Here is a 20897-nt window from a genome sequence, read left to right as displayed (position 1 = left end):
GCACATATTCCAAAGAGTATGAGTTTTACGCTCGGAACGAAGGAAGATATCACGTAGCCTATGACAGTTGCTTCACTATTCTTTATAATTCTCCACTAAGCCCCATGTAACCAAGTAGACAGGGATTTGGAAGTTTAAATTTTGAATCGGAGCATTCAGCGGGTGGTTCCCACAATAACAAAAGATGTATACACGACCAACGGGCAACCGCCACGTAAAGTTTTTAATTACGCCCACAGACAAAATGCTGTAAATGGATGCAAGACTTTGTTCTACAGCTTGGAGAATTTCATAGATTCACCTTAAAATTGGCGTGTGTAAAGCTTAAGTTTGAGATTAATAAAACCGTTTTTCCATCGAGCTTATTTTCCGCCCGGGATGTATGAACTTTTCTGGCGATATGCACTGCAATGACTTCACTTTATAAAAGATGTCAATTGCCTTATTTATTTGCTGCTTTTTTAAGCTGAGCTGAGAATTGAATCTGGTTTATTGTGAGCGCAAGTTTGCGCAAGTCAAAGTTTTTAATCTTAGTTGGCGTCAAAAATACACACTGCCGATTATTATTACTGACAAATCCAGCCCGCGCGGAAGTTAAACTCAATGAAAAACCGGCGGAAAATATTTCTAAAAATATAATAGGGACGAACAAACAATAACCTGTTTTATCAGTGTGTTTGACATTCTCCACCAGATAATCTCCGTTCTCAATATCTCTCTTCTTTTTCTTGGAGATGCGATCCAAGATTAAAACATCGAGAGCTTGGCAGATCTCTACCACACATAAAAATACCATATGCATGGCGTAAGATTCGGAAACATTCACTCCTTCGTTTTTGTGTTCAAGTTGTTCAAGGCTGTTGAAAGAAATAAAACATTGGTTATGGGAGTGAGTAAGTCATGCAACCACAGTCACAATCGACCCGAAGAAGCTCCTTTTTCGATACTTGATCCTATCTTTTCAATTGCTGAGAATAAAGCAGAGAAATATGAAGAATGGTTTTTGAATCTTTGATATGACCCAGCTGATGATTGAACCGACAACCTTGCACACCGTAGCCGAATGATCTACCTCTACATTACGATTCTCTGGTATGGTGCACTCTTAGACATCAAAATTTTTCAACCTTATTTTACGTGTGATGAACGTATCAGTAAGCAAAGTTCGAAATGAGTGAAAGAGGCTGTTTGCGGAAACTGGTTTACCTCAATGGAACGAAGACATTTGGTTACAATTTTCGTAAATCTAGCATCAATTTATCAATACTTGTAAAAAATATCGAGTTTCTATAAAGAGCGAAAATATTTAATTCTTTGGAATTAATGGCCTTTTTCTCGAGGGTGTTGAAAATTCGACATCAAGGGAAACACATATTTTTGCATGTTAACTTACTATATGGGTTTGATATTAGTTTGCGATACGTTTGGTACAGGAATCCATTGTCCTCTGTACAAGAAACCTGATTGCGTGGGAGCTTTCTCACTGATGGGCGAGGATGGGCCAGCACCAGGACTAATATTACCAGAAGCTGAAGAATAAACTTGCGAGATTTCTCTTGCCAACATTGAGTTGACGAATTTGTGTAAAGCTTCACAAATCTCTTTGAACACTTTAGTAGAATGTTCTTGCATATCGTAGAATTGACAAAACGACCTAAAATAAAAGCAACAGTTCATACATAGACTTTTAAAAGAGAAATCATAGTTCGCACCCCCCCCCCCTTTATAAAGGGGGGGGTAGCGATGTTCAGAAAATCTCAGAAAGGGGGGGGTAAGAGAATTTTTTCTAGAAAGGGGGAAGTTTTCAGAAAGGGGGAGGTTCATCTAGAAAGGGGGGGTAAAATGTCAGTGGTATGTTTTGTTTGTGTTTTCCCAAATTAGAAGTTTTATTTTTAATTTACAATGCAACGTCTAATGTAACGTTTAATTTACAATGCAATTATTTGCTTATTTACACTGAATGTTCTTGCTTTTTCACCGGTAGAATTATGGTAGGATTTTAAAATTTTAAGGGGGGGTAGCATCAAATTTTAAAAGGGGGAAGAACCTAGGGTAGGGGGGGTAGCTCTAGGGTAGGGGGGGTAGTGACCCCCTTCCGAACTATGAAAACATTTCTTAGCTAACCGTCATTTTCCAAGATATTTTAATCTGCAATCATGGTCGAAATAGAATGAGAATTCCGGTTATTTTAACGTTTTTCAAGATTTAAAGTTCTGGCGAGAAAGTCGATTTTGGGCTATTTCTTTAACTTGATCGAATATTTCAATTTGGGAGGGGTTGGCAGACTTCCAGGCTATATTCTGAGCCTTGTTGGACTATTTTTGAACTTTTGGATCCTGAGATCCTAAGGTCCTAAGTCTTAAGTCTAGTGTTAAAACTCAGAGTTAAAACTCTACCCTTCAAACCTACTTTAGAGCACTTACAAATCGATTGTGGTTTCAAAATTTCCCGGGGGATTTCCCTTTTTTCTCAAATATTACGACCATGATTGTCTTTGAAAACTGAAAATGCTGATTTCTGCTCTGCGGGGGGTCTAAAATTACCAGAAAAGCCCAAAAATTTGAAAAATAACCCTTTTCCGACCATTTTGAAGCATATTCATTGGGTCAAAATCAGTTTTTGGTGAAATATTTCACTTTTTGAAAAGGTCCCATTTACGGAAATCCAAAAATGCCAATATTTCAGAAAATTTTCAATTTTTTAAAAGTTTTTGGCTGTTAAATCGAAGAAAGGGATATTTTCAACCGGAAAAATATTTTTCTTGCTTTAGTTTGAATTTAGACCCCCAGCAGAGCAGAATTTTGGGATTTTTTATTTTCAAAGACAATCATGGTCGAAATAGAATGAGAATTCCGGTTATTTTAACGTTTTTCAAGATTTAAAGTTTTGGCGAGAAAGTCGATTTTGGGCTATTTCTTTAACTTGATCGAATATTTCAATTTGGGAGGGGTTGGCAGACTTCCAGGCTATATTCTGAGCCTTGTTGGACTATTTTTGAACTTTTGGATCCTGAGATCCTAAGGTCCTAAGTCTTAAGTCTAGTGTTAAAACTCAGAGTTAAAACTCTACCCTTCAAACCTACTTTAGAGCACTTACAAATCGATTGTGGTTTCAAAATTTCCCGGGGGATTTCCCTTTTTTCTCAAATATTACGACCATGATTGTGGTTCGATACTAAGGAAACTCAGTAGATATTTAAGATGTGAGCTCAGTTTGCGAGAATCCTCTGTCTGGTCTAAGATTACAGTTTTGTTGGAAAGTTCTTTCAATGATTAAGACGTATATCAATTCTGCTCCGTTTTTTTGCTCCGAAACGTTCCGAAACCAATATGAACACACACGATTCGTAACGAAAATCATACCAGAGCGAAACGGAACAGTAACGTGTGAAAACATGGTCTTATTAATACTGACCTCAATATCTGTGGCTGGGAACATAAATTATGCAAAACTTCTAAAGCGAGTGCTCTTTGCCAGAATGGTTTGTTATTATCCAAGAATTTCACCAGTAATGATAAGAAGATTTCACATTCTGTGACCTAAAGAACAACATATTTATTATATATTAAATAGAATACACCTGAAGAATAGAATACAGACTGAAGGGAGCATGGAGTAATACAAAATTCAATCACATGCATACACGTCAACGAAGAACCATAATGGCAAGATTTATAAAGTCCAGCCTGTTGTAAAAAGTTTGGTTGTGACTCTCGGGCCTAACGGTGTCTAAATCATTGTTATTTTTCACCGCTTTTAAGAACCAGAAAAACAATATTAATTGGCCAAGTTCGAATTCAGTGATAGTCTCTCCCCTCGAGTTCAACACATAATGATGCCAATCATATTGCAAATCACTTGCAAAAGAAAAGAAAACATTATCTTAATCCAATCGCTAGGATCTTTACCGTCCATTAAAACGACTGACACTTGATTTTCAACATGGTGGATACTTTGATGATAATTTCCTGAATGATGCACTAGTTATGTGTCCATTAAAGATATTTTCATTAGTGACGTGATTAGATCATATCATTTATTGAAAAACAAAAGTAACCAAACCACTCACCAGTAAAGAGTAGAACTGTTTGATGAGAACAGACACCACACGAAGCAACCGTACTGACACTGAGAACACAGGCTTCTCAATGATAGTTGGTGTGTTCTGACCACCCTTTTTGTACTTGATGTTAGGTGAGAACAGCTTGATAATCAGTGGACACACTCTCTCCTTCAACAGGAAACTGAATTCCGGATGCTGCGTGGAAAAAGGAATACAAAATAAAAATCTACTGGTTTTCTAAGAAAACTTCTTTTCTGGTTAAAGCTCATGTACGTTTGTTCTGTGAATAAAAAGAAAAGGGAATTGAAAACAATGAAAAAGCTGAATTCAAGATGATTTGTGAAGATAAAACATATTGTCAACTACGTAATTATAATTCCAAAACCATGGTGAAATAAGCTAGCCTGACGCAGACTTCTTCCTAATTCTATGGATACCTACCATTACTGGTTGGCTTATTATTGCCAATATCTTTTCAACTAGAAATGACTTACATCAAGGAAAGCTTTAGGGTAATGTCTGAGTATAGATTCCATCAACTCCAAGCCGAATGTTCTGGTCATTGTTTTCATTCCTTGCAACCAATAAGGATTATCTCCATTTGTCAGCTGGCATAAATCCTAAACAAATAAATATATGATCATGACAATACAAAGCAATATTGATATAATCAGCAGCATCAATTTTGCAGCTTACCACCCTAATGTAGGTGAATAGACCAAAGATGCTACTGTATTTGTATTTTTTAACATAATTACAGAGCATCAATCCTTCTCGGTAACTTCATTTTCATCTCTTATGTATAAGAGGGCCCTTTGCTTTTTAAATTTTATTTAATGAATGGTATCTGGACAAAACCAATAATAATTACAAAATGAAGGGGATCAAAAATTGAGGTCAGATATTTACTTGAAACAGTAGATAGGCATCTTGAGCTCTTGAACGGAGTGTTTTGGGACACTTGACATGGTAGGAAGCTGTTGTATCGTCAGCTGAAATAAATTCGAAAGAATATATCATTACTCGGCTGCACTCTTTATTGTGTTGAAGAGCTTAGAGCTTCATAGAATGCACCCCCCACTTAGCTTAGGAGGGGGGCTGTACTTTAAAAGAATACTGGGGGCTAGTTTGCTAGGGGGCTGAATGTTGAGTAATAGGAGTGGGAGTAGAGGTTTTCATACAATCTAGTCAGGCTCCTCAACGTCATTTCTTATCTAAGAAATTCCTAAATCACAGTTTCTAAGTATTTTAAGATATGGGGAGGTCTAAAAAGTTTCCCCAGAATTCCATAGAGGAGGCCCCCAAAGCAGTTTTGTGATAGCGACTTTTATACAGCGTAATTATGTGATTTGGATTTTTTTTTTGTGATTGCGTGATGAGAGGTTTGATCCTGATTGTGATCCTGATTTGAAAGATTTTTTAGCCGTGATATGTGATTTGCACGTTTAAAGTAGAGTAGAGTTAATCTGTGTACAGGTTAAGCTACCTTTCGTGTTTTTTTTGTCTTCAAGTTGTAAGATATGAAGGTTTAAAAAGTTTCTCAAAGCAGATTAGATTTTGAATTCTTCCCTGTGAATGGGTTAAGCTACCTTTGGGTTTTTTGTCTTCTTCAATCATTTGGTCAATGACAACAGCCACTCCTTGTCTGATGGCTGCTGAGGCTGTGTTGCTAGTTGTTCCGTCAGTACTGAAGTAAAGCTTGAAGCATAACACTAACGTCTGCAAAATAAAGAGAAAACACACGAAGGGATTAGCTTAAAGATTTGAAATATCAAAAGGCATCGAAGCATCGTGTATCATTCTAACCTATAATCTTGAACTTTGCGAAGCTTGCTTATATGTGTAAGAATTGCGAAGCGATCCAATTTAGATTGGTTCCAATTGGTTTGAGAGGCTGATGTGTGAATGAAAACAGGCTTGCAATGCAACTGTGTTCAAATCCCAAACACTTTCAGGGAGGGTGTACGGTAAGCATGTTTAACGTCTAACTAAAACGTTTTTCATGCTATTTTTCAAGCCCTCTTAATGTCTGGTTATCAGATGCTGCCCCTCCTGAAAGCCCTAAAATTTTGGTAAAAACAGTCTTTTTAATGGGAAAACCCCCTTTTTGGCTAACAAAGGACGTAGCCCTGTCTTTTATAAAATATGGTCTATTTTTACAATTAGATGTAAGACCAACCTGAGCAAGAGATTCTTTTTGAATGACATGTGATGTTGTCATCATCACAATAATAGTCTGCAACACACGCAATGCTTCAATATCCTCATCTGCAAGTAGACTCAAGTGTGAGATCACCTTGGCCGCATGCGCCTATAAAGAATTTCAAATGAAGTTAATTAAAATTTTAAATTTAAATCTTAAGCCGAAAAACAACAAGCATGGAGATCTAATTGAACAATTTTAAAATACAAAACTTGATCATAACAAACCTCTGCGAGAGCTGCGGCAGATGCCAGTCGTTGAATGCAAGTCAGGCATGTGGGAATAATCTTCAAATACTTTGATTCCAAACCGTGAAAAATTGGGCTGTAGATTTCAGAACTTGTTCCCAAAACTGAAAATAAAAAACGTAAAAACAAAACTTTGTCCAAACTGCACTTCTTCAATTGAGGTATATTTAGAATTAAGACATGAGGAATTATTTATAAGTTGATGTACCTATATGTAACCTGTGTATCATCGTCATCTTTTTTATGCTTACTAATAGTATTGATAATACACCCTGGCACTATCTGGTTTTAAAGTGGTTTCATTTTTTGATTTCAAGCCAACTTCCTAGCAACAGGGTGCTCACCCATAGTTACAGGGTCTGTGCAAAAACCTTAACATAGAACATTTTTAAATCCCCCATTTTATTAAACCAATAAAAAACAAAAGTTTTTAATGTTTCTTTTTGCACCAATTCTTCATACAAAATGAAAATATTTAAGATTTTAATTGGGCAGGTCTAAAACGCCTAATACCTACTACTTAATACTTACTACCTAATACTTAATATTTACTGTATATACCTCAAAATTGCTCGAAAATACCTTTAAAATAATCAGCATGCCCAATTCGACCTAATCTGAAAATTTGGTGTTAAAAAAATTTCAACTTTTTGTCTTACAGTCTTTTGAAGATATGAAAATATTTTCTCTCTTTTTTGCTCTTCACTTTATTTTCCCGCGCTTTTTCTATAAAGTTTACAGACTACACACATTTTGTCGAGACACACTTTTTCGTAGGAGAAAAATATTTCGTTTGCTCATATATTAGCTTTATTTATAAGAATCAGTCGATCTGAAAATTTAAAATAAGTAAGTATGCCCCTGTTTCATTGGACCAGACGTAACTGAAGTACAGTAGGAAGAGATATTTTAAACATGACTTGATTTATTACAAACCTGATTACAAATGACCCTTTCGAGCAGAAGATTGACAGGGTCGTTTAATATGGCCTTTTTAAACTTCATTATAATAAGAACTATTAAATGTGCTGCATAAGATGCCCTTTAAATATCACTAGATAGAAATTTCTAGTAGAAAATGCTAAAAGAGAGATTTTTGGAGGTGCTCATGAACTTTTGCCTATTATTTGACAAAGTGACAAACAAATATATTATAGTTATTGAATATAAAGCCCTACGAACCAATCTCAAGAAGTACTATGACACTGCTCCATATGATGCAGATAATACAAAAGGATACAATTAATGACCTATATTTAATTTCGAAGAGCGTTTAAATAACGTTTTAGCCGATTGGATCTTTATTAAGGAGACAGGGGTGTATAAGAATAATTGATTTGAATATTTACATATGTTTTCTTATAATTAGATCAAAGTCATAAGAGAGAGCAGGAAAAAGACCTTTTGCTTTGTACTTATATGGGGGGAAGAAAATATTTACTTTAATGCAAATATTTAAATATTCTTTTAGATAACACATTGAAAGACTTTAGGTAAATATACAGCAAAGACTTATGTGTTGACATTCAAATTTCACGAAACTTAGAGATTTCGAACATGCGAAGGAGTGTCAGGGCCCGGAAGTTCTGGTCTGTAAAGTATCCAAACGGATTAGGTAGTCAGTATTAAGTATTAAGTAGTAAGTATTAAGTAGTAGGTATTAGGCGTTTTAGACCTGCCCGATTTTAATTCTTCTCTTGTTCAATGATTTTAAGGCCAAGAGCATAAAAAAGAAGGGCCAGTGAGAAATGTGGTAATCTTTTTGGTTGAAATCAAATTAACAGTCTAGGAACGAGCGCCCCAAAGCAGATGGTAAAAGAAACCACCTCTGTTTTTGCTGCAGATTTTGATACAAACTTCTCACATTTTACTTGTCCATGTGTTGTGACAACTTGTCAGAATTGTACTGTTGCAAATGGAAAGACAAAAGAGATAAGGAAAGCCTAGTTTCTAATCCTGATATAAGAGTTTTACTCTAGACTACCTGGAATACACAGGGAGAAAGTTGAGATATCCAGTAAAATTAAACAGACCTTCCATAGCATTTGTATCTCCATCTTTTGATGATGACAGCATCCGAAGACGTACGATACCAATATCCAAAGACTGTTAACACAAAGAAAACATACATTAAATTATTTACATGTGTAAAATTTAAATTGTTTATAATTATAAAGCAGAACAGATGTTTTAAAAACATTTTCAAAGAAAATCCATTCAATCAAAAAATATGACTTCAGATGTTTTTAACTGTTTGGTTGTTTTTCCTTGATATAATGGTAATTATAGCACAATACTAATTTTCTACTTGTTTACAAAATGTTTATTTTCGATTAAAATTCTTTCAAAAGCTATTATTATATTTCATCTTAAAGACAGCTTATTTGAGTTCAAAAGTTACATAAAAATGTACCAAATCTTAAAAACACATAGTCCAAAAAATACTACGATTTTAACATTAATTATTGCTATATTGATCAGAGTGAAGTTCATTAAAATGTCTTCACCCCTTTCAATTGAGGAAATTTTCTTTTACATTCATTATGTATTATCTTGAAGTCACCCAAGAGTGCTTCAATGAGCTTTGATGTCTTCTCAGAAAGCATTTTATTTTCTTCCTACACCCCATTCATTGATCTTTTTTATCTGAAAGCCATTCTATAAATGAAAATAAAATGAATTGAAATAACATTTTCCATTTCTCTTTCATCAGCTTAAACTGGGTTGGCTGGAACTTCACTTTTTAATAAATCCAGAAAAGTGAAAGGTTTAACAATGCTTATTGAAGGTATTCATAGTTCCCTCCTCCTTTAGAGATGTAGAATATAGACGTCCTGGAATTGCAGAAAGAGCTGGGGGAGGGGGGTGTGAGAGAATGTTTTGTAGAAAGTGGAAAGTTTTCAAAAAAAGGGAGGTTCATCTAGAAGGGGGGTGTTACGGCATTAGCAAAGTTCTTAGATCACCCATCTTTCTAAATTTCTAGGTTAGCAGTCATGGACTGGGTTAAAACCCGAAAAACTTTCTTGCACACTTTGCTCGCAATGTATTTCAACCAATTTTCAGAAGGGATACTGAGAATAAACTCAAAATAATGAAAAAATGAAAACACTATCATTTTAATTAATACTAGACGGTTCCTGTTGCCGCAAACGTCGGTTTAGCTTTTGCATCAAAAGCCCTTAGGATGATAAAGATGAATGATAAACCACAGGAGTATATCGAGTGGTTGGAAGATTTCTTATAAATACCTTTGTATGCATCAAATTGAATGTGAGTAAACAGTAAACTGTCAATTATGAGAGTTTCAAAACAATCATGAGCATATCCAAACTTACGGGACAACATTTTATATATACACCTTTTGGGCGAAAGACCTCCTTTTTTTACTTGCACATTGACTATTTAAAAAATCAAATTTTACTATTTTCTTTGTAGAAAGTGCCACACCTTCTAAAATTCACATCACATGATTTTTGAATAATCAACGTCAGAATTATTTTCGTTAAAAAGTCACTGTAGGGGCTTCTTCGATTCAAATGTCAAATCCTTTTTTGGACGGGGGTTTTATCGGAAGGTAGCACTAATTTTCGCGCTCAATCATAGATGAAAATGAAATTTTAAACACAAAATTAAAGCCAAAAAGTATCATCAACTACTTTTTCGAAAGACAATAAGATTTTTTGTCTTAAAACTTCACGAAATCCCTCTTTCACTCTGGAATCATCCCCCTGGCAAAATTTGAGAATAGCTACTCAGCTAATAGCAGCTCAGCTACCATTTTGCGTTACACACATTTTTCGTAGCACCCGCCGAGTAGAGTGTTGTTCAACACATCAAAAGTCCTTTGGATGGTGGGGGAGGGTAATAAGCTTGAATTCTAAGCCCAAAGAACGATTCTCAAGGAGTATCAAACCGAAGCACCAGACTTGGGAATTGAGTGATAAAATACAGTGCAGCTGGAACCTCAATATTCTAGGATTATAGAAAAAGCTATACCTGTTATCTTTTTTCTTTAAAGAATCAACAAGCCATTGATATCGATAAATTACACACATTTCCTCAGAAACTTTTAAAATTATCTGCAACTATGACTTTCTTGAAGCCGTTCCGAAATTAACCAATCATGTTGTGTATCAGAATTCCTATGGGAGTTCTTTTCCGAGATTTGTAAAATAGCTCAGTTGGCAAAAAAACTTTTTCTGGGGGTTCGAGGAAAAAACAGAACTGCTATTATTTGCTTTTTATTTTATCATATATTTAAATTTGCGCTAAAACATACTTAAATAAATAATTCAATAATATTCAATATACTAATTTGTATCTCTCAGAAAATAAACACTTACAAACAACATTGTTTATAATTTGGAATATCCCCATATTTGGACCATTCTATCGTGGGCGCAAAATAGGACTGAAACTAAGTAGCACCCTTAGTGCAAGATTGTCGCCTAGCATCTTTATTCACCCGCGCGAGAACGCAAGCTAATCATTTTTTTCTTGCGCGCTCAAGGGGAAAAGGAAAGCGATCAATCAGCTTGGTAAAACCCGTGTGTTTTCATTATGTAAACGAAAGTACTTACACATAGTTGTGACGTCGAGAAAGTCAAAACGGTAGAGAACATCGTAAATTCCTTGTCAATTAAGTAGTAAAAAAAAAAATCAATCGTAACCGGCATAGCAGGTTTCGTTTTCTCAAAGGAGAATTAAAAACGGCACATTACATTTAATGCATGAGTGATTTTTGAAGACTATAAAAGGGGAATACCAGGCGAATGAATTCGAAAAAACTTAATATGTCAAAATGACTTATGCATGGAAAGAATTTGGCATGAATTTGCATTGATTTTAGATAGACTATATTTGGTGTTTCTTTCTTTTATTTCGGAAGGGCGTTTTGAAGAGTGTTTCCAAGATTGTTTTTTTCAGACTTTCGCATGCAGAAACTTTGGTGGAGGGGAGGGAAAAACATTTCTTAACCATAAATGTTCGCTGAAGTTACCTACGAGTAGGCTTTAATGTAGGGGTGTAAACCACGCCAAACGTATTTTATTTACGATTCATATGAACTTTTCGCGGACCGTCAAAATAAGCGAAATCGCTTCTTTAATCGTAGAAATTTAAGCGAGACTAACTTTAGCGTTTTGGCGAGTTTTCCCTATTTTCGCTAAAATAAATCTCGCTAAAACACGCCAAATCGACAGTTCGCTAAAATTTATGGACGCGAAATTTCTGGCTACATTACCTTTTTATTACATTTTTATCAATAGGAAGGGTTTCAGTGCAAAGAAATGCTAGAAAACGAATTCAGTCAAAAATGTAATACAAGTATTCGCTAAAATTTATCCACGCGAACTTTTTTTAAATCGCGGTTCGCTAAAATAAATCAAAAAAAAAACTAGATTTTCCTGACTCGCTAATATACTCAAAAATTAGTCTCGCTAAAATTTCTACTACGATTAATAATCGAAAGTTTCTGATTGCGAAAACACCAGAGCAGTGTTCTGAAAATTTTGTGGGTATGTGTGGTTTATTTACGTGCGATATGTTTGCATTTTTACCGTGTCCTTTCTTGTTTTGACGTTTCTGTGAGTTACGTAGGCGTACGAATTTTCGCATTGTTTGCGATTTTGGCCATTTTTTGGAAATTCTTTAAGGGCCCTACGCGAAAATTTATGGACGGAAAAAATTCTTGACATAAAAGAAAATCAAAATGGGAACAAAACGAACATTTATATACATCCGTTTCAGACTTCAGTGCCTTAAAGTAAAATGTAAGATTTATATACACCCTTGTCTCGGTGAAGTTTTTAAATCTACCAAGATGACTACGAAAAAGTAAAATACAGCGGGTAGGAATTTTAGAAATTCACTTGGGTGAGAACTGTAGAGCCGATTTTTTTCGTAGTAGGAACATTTATTTCAAGGAGTACATGTGTTTTTTAAATAAAAATGCACTAAAACTTCAGATATGACAAAAATGTAAAGCATATGAGCCTAAACTACTTATAACTTTGTTTGATATCTTTTAACTGAATGATTATAATTGGGAAATTTTACAAAAAATTCGTCTATGGGCCGCTTCGCTCCCCTCAAGATACTTTGCAGGTTTAAGGAACTATAAATAGATGGACTAATGCTCACGTGGGTTTTTTTCACGAATCGAGAGTCTATAGTTTTCGAGCGGTTTGAAGTTTACACATTAGCCTTATCTTTACCTAATTACATCGTTCTCCTAGAGGTTATGGCCGAAATTCGGATTTCATATTTCATACGGGCAATTTGATACAATTAAGGTAGGAAGTGTGGTTATATCAATACATACTATCTGTTTGTACTTCATTTGTGACTTTAGATGCCACAAAAAACTTGTTCATGTACGCAGCACAAGAAAAACTGGATATTTCCTCAGAAGGAGTATAAAAATATACTCAGGGTGAAGAGTGATGTGCGTGACTTTTTGTGGGATAAAAAATGGATCAAAAAGAAACACCGTGGACATTTGTGTCCTAATTGTATTGAGATGGGGCAAGGTGTTCGTGCTAAAGAAATCAAGTCTGGCGAGAATGTCCTTATAAATATAGATGAGTTGAAAAGTGACATCAAAAAGGACATAAAAACACTGCGGAAGCATGTATCGTTGTTTGATCTGCTGACCTATAATCCTAAAGTTTGGCTGAAATGTCGTCCAAAGTCTGTACTTTTATTCTGTGACAAACTTTTTGGTGCTAAAGGTAGGATAATGTCAAATTTGAAGGCCACACGATTAGCCCTTACAATTGAGTGTATGTACGGACTTCATGGGCGAATGTTGGTCCTTCCACTTTCCTTCCTGTTCAATTTGGTATCATCACGCTTAACGAGGTGTAAGACAACGACCAACATCTTTGGTAGACTCTCCCCTGGGGGCTGCTCTCAGCATATAGTCAACTGGGTAAAGGAAGAGACTGCATCTCCACTTTTGTCACTGCCACGTGTCGACTTAAAGGCCATGGTGGACAACACACAGAAAATTGGCAAAACTTGGCAACTGAAGTTGGCTTCGACCGCTCCGTCGAGTGTAATTACATGTCATGTTAGTACAAAGCCCTCTTCAAAGTCGACGGCAGTACAGTTCAGTGAGAAAGACCCTCCCAAGAAGTGGGTTCCATTGCCATCTTCCATAAAGGATGTTAAGATGTCGACAAAAGAAGAAGGCGTGTTTCGGAAACTGCGGGTTCAATTTCTAGAGACAAGGCTCGCACGGACTGCAGATTCAAAAACCAAGGACGAAGATGTGGAAAGGTACACTGACGTTCTCGCGAAGGCAAAGACGGTGAAATATTGCGTGGAATGTGCTTGTGAAAATGACAAAAATCACCAGGTATAATGTAAAAGCGACTTTTAACACGAGTAAATCCTAAATTAATGCACCTTAAAATAGGCGATGATATATGAGATTTAGAATAAGAGGAAAGGATAACGCATAGCAACTACCAAATAACGCTACTCATACTACACTCTAGCCAAATATAACAAAACTTCCCATTTTGTTTTTGCAAAACTTTGAAGGAATATCAGCGGGACTGATTTAATTATCGGTTGATTTATGTTATTATTACTTTTAGATATGTAAGTATTGCAGAAGCGAGCTCGAAGAATGCAGCGTGACACTTGATTCGACAGGAGAACAAGTTATTTTAGGAGATTACTTTCCGGGAATTTGCGCATCTGGAGTGGAGAAGCTTGATCTTCACATTGGCGATCCTACTTTTGCAAATCCCAACTCGTATGAAACAGTATCGGAACTACTTCGTGAGGTTGGCCGCCGGGCTGGTTGGTACTTTTCTTCTTATCCTTATCCTTCCAACGGATGTGAATTATTGGTAGTAGGCCCTCAAAACCATAGCCTATCTATATCCTAACATGCGATTTTCGATCACTTTGTATAGATGAAAGACGTGCTGTGACATTTGTCCGCACTATTTTAACATTTGCATTGACTATCGTGACATATCTTTGGACTTTAGTAGCTTTTGTCTGGTAGTTTGTTGACTTGCTCTTTCCCAATCTTTAGGTATTAAACGCTATCACGCTGGAACGCGAGAGTGGTTGTTATTGGAAGTTGACGGAACTATCTACAGCATGGTTATAGAAATGATTTTCTCCAGTTTTGTCTGTGAAGTTTGTATGCGCTGTTTTCATGGCTCACATATGTTTGATGTAAGTTTGAAAGTGTCACGAAGTTATTTTAGGTTTTGTTCTGTTCACTCTGGAATACCTCAAGCAATGACATCTATATCTTCTTTACTTCTTACTGTATACATTTAAAACGCGTGCTCTGCCTTTTCAAATTTTCAAAATTTTCATTTGTTGTTTAGTTCTACTGTGTAAAAAGTACTGTCCACATTTAATCTGTAATAGGAACACGATTGCGACACTGTTAAAAAGAAGATGACGAAATCACAAAAGAAGAAACGTATTCGCACGCGTGAGTTTGACTGGTTGGTTCCAATAGCGGGGCTATTGCATATTGAAATGAACATATGTAAAGCGTTTATGAAGTTGAATTGGCAGGTAATATGCTCTCTGGTTTAAGGCATGTAATGTTACTCAATGTAAATAACGTATAGTCTTCCATGTCACTGTATGTCCATCATGGTGATATGTAATGCTTTTTCAATTTAGGTGTTTTGCAAAAGAATCTGTATAGAGCTTGGGTTCAAAACAGACAAGGCACAGGCAATGATGTACGCATGCAAAGACCACCATAAAGCTTGGCAATTCTTGGAGGCAGTCCTTTTTGCTTTTGTAGACGAATCGTTGGCTTTGTATGAAAAGACAGCTCGGCAGCATTCCATTCCTGACTATATGTCCTGGATTATCGATCAACCAGATAATCATCGTTTTCTTAGTTCAATGATGCTGGACTACCTGTTTTCAATCATGGTCCTCCGCGTAAGCGTTCGGAGAAACTGTTTTGATGGTAAATTTATTTTGCATATTTCAGATCATTTACCAATTCCTTTACTTTCTACTCAAAATCCACTATTTTTATCTTATGAAGGGAGTATACTACAACATTTTGCATATTGTTTCAATATCTTTATGAAGGTTACCTTTGGAAATGATATCACGTAATAAGTAAAGTGATAATGCTGTCGCATAATGTATTAGATTAAAAATTAATATACTTCATTACAGGAATATTGATCGCCTTAAAGAAGTTTCGTGACCTATTCTTTGTCCGCCACCACCCCTACTACCAAAAGATTATCACATACCACCTCAACATTTTGGAGACAATGCCTGCTGGAATAAAAGAGCTGTATGTGGAGCATATGGCAGGCAGTATTTCTGGACTGAAGGACTCTGCTCAGGGTGGTAAGAAAAGTCCATTCGTCTTAAGTTTGTACTCTTCTTTGCTACCATGCGAGCCATTTTCAAGGGACGGAGTAAGTCACTGAAATGGCTCACATATTGTGGCAAAATATAGTGCGCACTTAAAGCCAATGGAATTTAATTCAATTTTCAGATGTGAAGCGTGTTATTCATCATATTTATGACGTAATGTAATGTTTGTTATGGATACACCCCAGTTTTGCAAGTAGTGGCGAAAATCGGGGTGTTTTCGTGGAAAACATTACATTTATGTCTACAAATAAAGACAGAGCGAATCAGCTACACTTTTATGTTAAATAAAACTACTTTTTTACACGCTTCACCTCTAAATTTTCATGCACTGCCCAGTCCTAAACACACAAAACTAACATACTTTTTAATTATTTGATATGGTTAAGGAGATGCCATCATGGAGGAAATTAACAAACGCGTGAAGTCGTGGCTTCCTGACGATGGTGTTCCGACTGAAGAACATTGGACTGAGAGTACACGGTTGCTTCAAAATATTGACAAGGTAATCCAAGCATTTTTTAAATCATGTAATGTTATGCTCCGGTCGAAAATAGTATGCCGATTACAAGAACCTAGTTGGACATTGGTCCGTGGCTTATGTTCCCAAGGACGAGAGTTACACGGCCCCAGTATACTAACAGCCTTAAAAAAGTGTGTTGAAGATGATGCCTACTTTTGCTTTGCAAATTAATTCGGAAATATTAATTGTGATATTATAGAGCCGATCAAAGCAAATTTGATTATAAAAACAATTTCTAAAACAAAATATAAATTCAGCATATATACATAAAACACAATTACAACTAAAACCAACAACAAATACAACATAAACAGGTAAAGCTAAAACCGACGCCAAATACAACATAGACATTAAAAACCAAAACCTAAGACCCGCTAGGACCAGCCTCCCCAGGATCTTTGTGTTTAGGACAAAAGTATTTAAACCTATCAAATTCTTTTTTATCCGTTATGTTCGTATTTCCAGTGCAGCGTAGGTGTTTCCATTTGTTGCACGGTGCTTCCTCAGTGCCTCCAGAACACCCGACCGACCTATTTTGAATCTTCCCGTACAAAGTCGCCATTCTCTTGTCCTCTGTTGATAGAAATACCACCTTGCATGTTGAACAGTTATTCTGTACAACCTGGTTAGCCTTCAGCGTCTTTTTTGCACATTTCTTCGTTTTCTTTGAAGAAGGAAGTCCGACAATTGGTATCTCTGTTCGGATTTTACGGCTCAATTTCGGGGGAGAAATAGTGGGATCCATTTCGGGCTCTAGTGTGGTCGTGTTACAAAAATACAGGCTGTTTGTAGGAAAAGAATAAGATCCAGCTGAAACTTTCTCCAGACCTTCTCTATAGGATGGTTATGCCTCAGGAAAAATTCCCCTAAAATCCCACTGGTGGAACATCCTTTTTTTGGGACATTTCTTTTTTCCCCAGGCAAAACCCTAAGGGCAAAATTTTTTGAAAATTTCAAACTCATTTTCAGACATTATCAAGTATACCATTCGAAAGCTCTCGAAAAACTATATAGAAGACTTTTAAACGGGTATAGCCGATTTCATTACCTAAGTCAAGATAATTCATGCATAAGATGCTATATATGGTCAATTTTAGACCAAAATAACCAAAATGTGGCGAAAAGTGGAACTTGCGCATGAAATATCTCGAGTTAGGTAAGGAAATCGGCTATACCCGTTTAAAAGTCTTCTATATAACTTTTCGAGAGCTTTCGAATGGTATACTTGATAATGTCCAAAAATGAGTTTGAAATTTTCAAAAAATTTCGCCCTTAGGATTTTGCCTGGGGAAAAAAGAAATGTCCCAAAAAAAGGATGTTCCACCAGTGGGATTTTAGGGGAATTTTTCCTGAGGCATAACCATCCTATAGAGAAGGTCTGGAGAAAGTTTCAGCTGGATCTTATTTTTTTCCTGTAAATTATGCTAGACAACCCCACTACTCGACCTAAAGACAGGTAATAGTGAAACATGGCATGGTCTGTCATTGTTTTTCTTGGAACAACTATAGTTAAGGAACTTTTGCATTGGGGATGAACCGGGGCCGTAAAAGTATTCTAGTGCACAAGAAATCGGAAAATGAGCCAAATATGTTACCTCAAGTCGTCCGCAATTTACCGCGCTGGGTTGATCAATCTCTCCGGTCTGAGTTTCAACGTCATTTAGCTGCAGAGAGAACGTAAAGAATACATAAAACCCTATAACGTACTTAGAGTTTATTGATTTCCATGAGATTTGTTTGTGCGAAGATGTAGAAAACGTCAAAGTAAAACACATACCTCCATCTGTTTCTCATCATACAGAATGTTTCCGTCTTTGTCCCAAACCTGCCACCGGTACGTGATCTTAAAGTTATCCGCCAATGCCTGATTCTAAAAGAAAAATTTTGTTTCATATTTCAGCTCAAGCAACGTCTTCTTGCTTTTTGTGACATAACAAATGATGATGACAGTATAGAACGTATACGTGGAGCAAACAGGAGTTCCACTTCAGAGGACTTAATTCTGCTTGTACGATGCTTAATGCGTGAATTGAAGATTTTAGGTAGGTGGGCAGAAGCCTCAAGAAATGTGTGGTCGAAGTAAAATGGTATGAAATTAGATCTACAATATCAAGTAGGATGCCATAGTCCACGATCTCCGACATTCTTTGATGTTTTATATTTGATATTGGTTGGTAGCCCAAGAGTAACTTGGAACTGGAACTAAATGCCAGACAAGATTTCTAACAACCCTCCCGCCCTCTTCGTGCAACTTATTTGATTCATTGACATTATTGTAAAGTAAAGCTAGCCTCAAAGTGTGGAAAATGGAAAACGTTTCACGCCTAAAGGTCATTGTTGTTTAAAATAACACACCTAACACATAAAAGTAATACAATTATCTTTTTAGAACGGACTGGGCCTTTGAGTTCAATAGACCAAGAAGAGCCCCTATGTGATGACCTCATGAGCTTGCATAATTGGGCCGAGCAAAACCGCACTAAGTACATTGCGGTCTTGCAAAAAGGAGATGAACACACGTTCAGGTAGACATTTTTGCTTCCTTAGATGAATTTGTTACACCTCTATGGGTCCAAGGCTTACGTTATGGAGGAAACAGCAGGTTCTACAACACATGTCACAAAATATACAGTTATCAAGACAAGTGCAATAAACGCAAAAACATATACATGGAATTCTTTTTTATTCTAGGTACATCAGTGTAACCAAAAAAGATAAAGATAAGAGACTGAATATATCATCGTTGACAGTAACGTAAGTAACCTAATCTGTAGTTACACCCCTATGTCACTTTAAATTTAACTGAAAAACTTGCACTCCAAAAGCATTCCTGGAACCCATACAGGAATTATTATTATATACAAATAAATCATTAGGAATTAGATAGAAATTTTTATCCCCACCGAGTTGAAAAATTCCATCGGTAGAAGAAAGATTGTACAAGTACCTTGAGAAATTCTTATAAAATATTTTAATTTCTTGTTCCGAGAAAAAAAAAAGATCAGTTTCTTTCATGTGAGGCCCCAATGAAAGAGTTGGTACTTCTCGTACTCGAGCACAAGGAATAACAATGAAGCAATTTATTTTTTAGGCAGATTAAGATCAAAATCGAAAAGATTTTAGAAGTCATCAATGACGAAGAGTGGAGAGAGAAGTATGTGACGAAAACAAAAAGCCCACGGACCTTAAAAGATGTTTTTATTGAGTTTTTAGTCGACCTTTATCGTAATTTCCCTCATGTTGAGGAAGTACAGTATGTAGAAGCTGAGGACGCAAACGAGGACGAAGAATAAACCAAACGTGATACTATTGCACTTTTTGTTGTTTTGCTACTTTTTGTACATAAAATATTTATATATTTGGGCAAGCTAGTTTTCCATTCTAACAAACATAGGAAAGAAAAAGCGGGGAAAACACAGTCGAGCCCTGGTTGGTCAGTTGGTGCCCCACGTACCTTTTTCCGGCAGACTTCCGCTCGCTCGTCGAAAATTTTGTTTTTGATCTCCGCCCGTTCATCTTTTCCTTCCTTGCGCGCTGTTGATAAAATCAAGACATAAATACATAATTTAGATTAGTTTGTTTACTTATTGTGCCTCTCATCTTAATAGACCATGGCCAGCGGAATACTAAAGTTTCAAAACTAAAGAAAGAATTAGATTCCGTGAACAACTTTTTGATATGTATCTTACTCAATTTGAGGGTGCTGATTGAAAAATGGGAATTTCCCCACAATCTGAATAATTTATGCAAAATTATGGCAATTTTTACCCCAAAAACGCCCATAACTTTTGATCTAGGAAAGTTGAGACTTTGATATAATCCTTTTTTTTTGCTCAGTTTGAGGAGCTCTATCAGGTGGTTTAGGTCTTGTTTGATTTTGAAGAACCCCCTAAAATCATGAATTTTCAGGGCTTACAATTTTCCCTTAAAACGCAAAAAATCACACATTACGCAAAAACGGTGGGTTTTTCAAGCTTGGTAACATTTCAATCCCAAATTAGCACCCCCATATCAACTATAATCAATGGTCAAAGCTTGTTCACCGGAATTTTGAAAAAAAGTGAAACGTTTTTTTTTTGGGGGGGGGGGGGCTGGCCACGGCTTATAAGTAGTTTTTCAATTACTTTGATTTAGTCTACCATTTGTTATATATTATCGTGTGCCAATACATTATTTTCTACTGATTCGTAAAAATAGCGATTTTGTACATAAATAATATTAGCGTTTACGTATCTACCTGAAAGTAGAGCCGATTAGTTTCACATTCTCTGAACAATTAAAAGAAAGACATGGTTCAAAACCTGGAAAAGTTTATATTTTGGATACTTTACTACCCAGAAAAGCTCCTCATTTTTTGGCCGAAAGCTCAAAAAATTCCGCACCACTTATAGTATGTACGAGAATTAATCTTTCCCTTTGCAGCGACTTTTTCATTTTTTCCTTCCCACCTAGAAAAATCCCGTCAAAATTTTA

The 20897-nt window shown here is 36.1% G+C and overlaps 2 protein-coding genes across 2 annotated transcripts in view; one reads left to right on the top strand and one right to left on the bottom strand.

Annotated features, from left to right (window-relative positions):
• LOC136824672 (protein MON2 homolog) overlaps nt 1-9173 on the bottom strand; it is a 39952-nt gene extending 30779 nt beyond the window's left edge. The window contains exons 1-11 of the mRNA XM_067080661.1: nt 9022-9173; nt 8548-8620; nt 6494-6618; nt 6243-6374; nt 5653-5782; nt 4973-5055; nt 4558-4683; nt 4070-4258; nt 3415-3539; nt 1394-1654; nt 651-857 (exon numbers count right to left, since the gene is read on the bottom strand). Coding sequence (XP_066936762.1) covers nt 651-857; nt 1394-1654; nt 3415-3539; nt 4070-4258; nt 4558-4683; nt 4973-5055; nt 5653-5782; nt 6243-6374; nt 6494-6618; nt 8548-8620; nt 9022-9120 — 1550 coding nt within the window. The 5' untranslated portion in view covers nt 9121-9173. The remainder of the gene's footprint in view (nt 1-650; nt 858-1393; nt 1655-3414; nt 3540-4069; nt 4259-4557; nt 4684-4972; nt 5056-5652; nt 5783-6242; nt 6375-6493; nt 6619-8547; nt 8621-9021) is intronic.
• A 3696-nt stretch (nt 9174-12869) lies between these two features.
• LOC136824688 (uncharacterized) lies at nt 12870-20152 on the top strand. Its single transcript, XM_067080673.1, has 11 exons — nt 12870-13874; nt 14119-14326; nt 14568-14713; nt 14915-15067; nt 15179-15476; nt 15695-15874; nt 16291-16406; nt 18325-18466; nt 18814-18949; nt 19116-19178; nt 19516-20152. Exons 1-11 carry the CDS (start codon nt 13035-13037, stop codon nt 19715-19717), a joined length of 2484 nt encoding a protein of 827 aa, XP_066936774.1. The 5' UTR covers nt 12870-13034; the 3' UTR covers nt 19718-20152.
• The last annotated feature ends 745 nt before the right edge of the window (nt 20153-20897 follow it).

Source organism: Clytia hemisphaerica, unplaced genomic scaffold, assembly GCF_902728285.1.
Source record: "Clytia hemisphaerica strain Z4C2 unplaced genomic scaffold, Clytia hemisphaerica genome assembly, whole genome shotgun sequence".
NCBI classification, from domain to species: domain Eukaryota; kingdom Metazoa; phylum Cnidaria; class Hydrozoa; order Leptothecata; family Clytiidae; genus Clytia; species Clytia hemisphaerica.
This window is presented reverse-complemented; position numbering and strand designations above follow the sequence as displayed.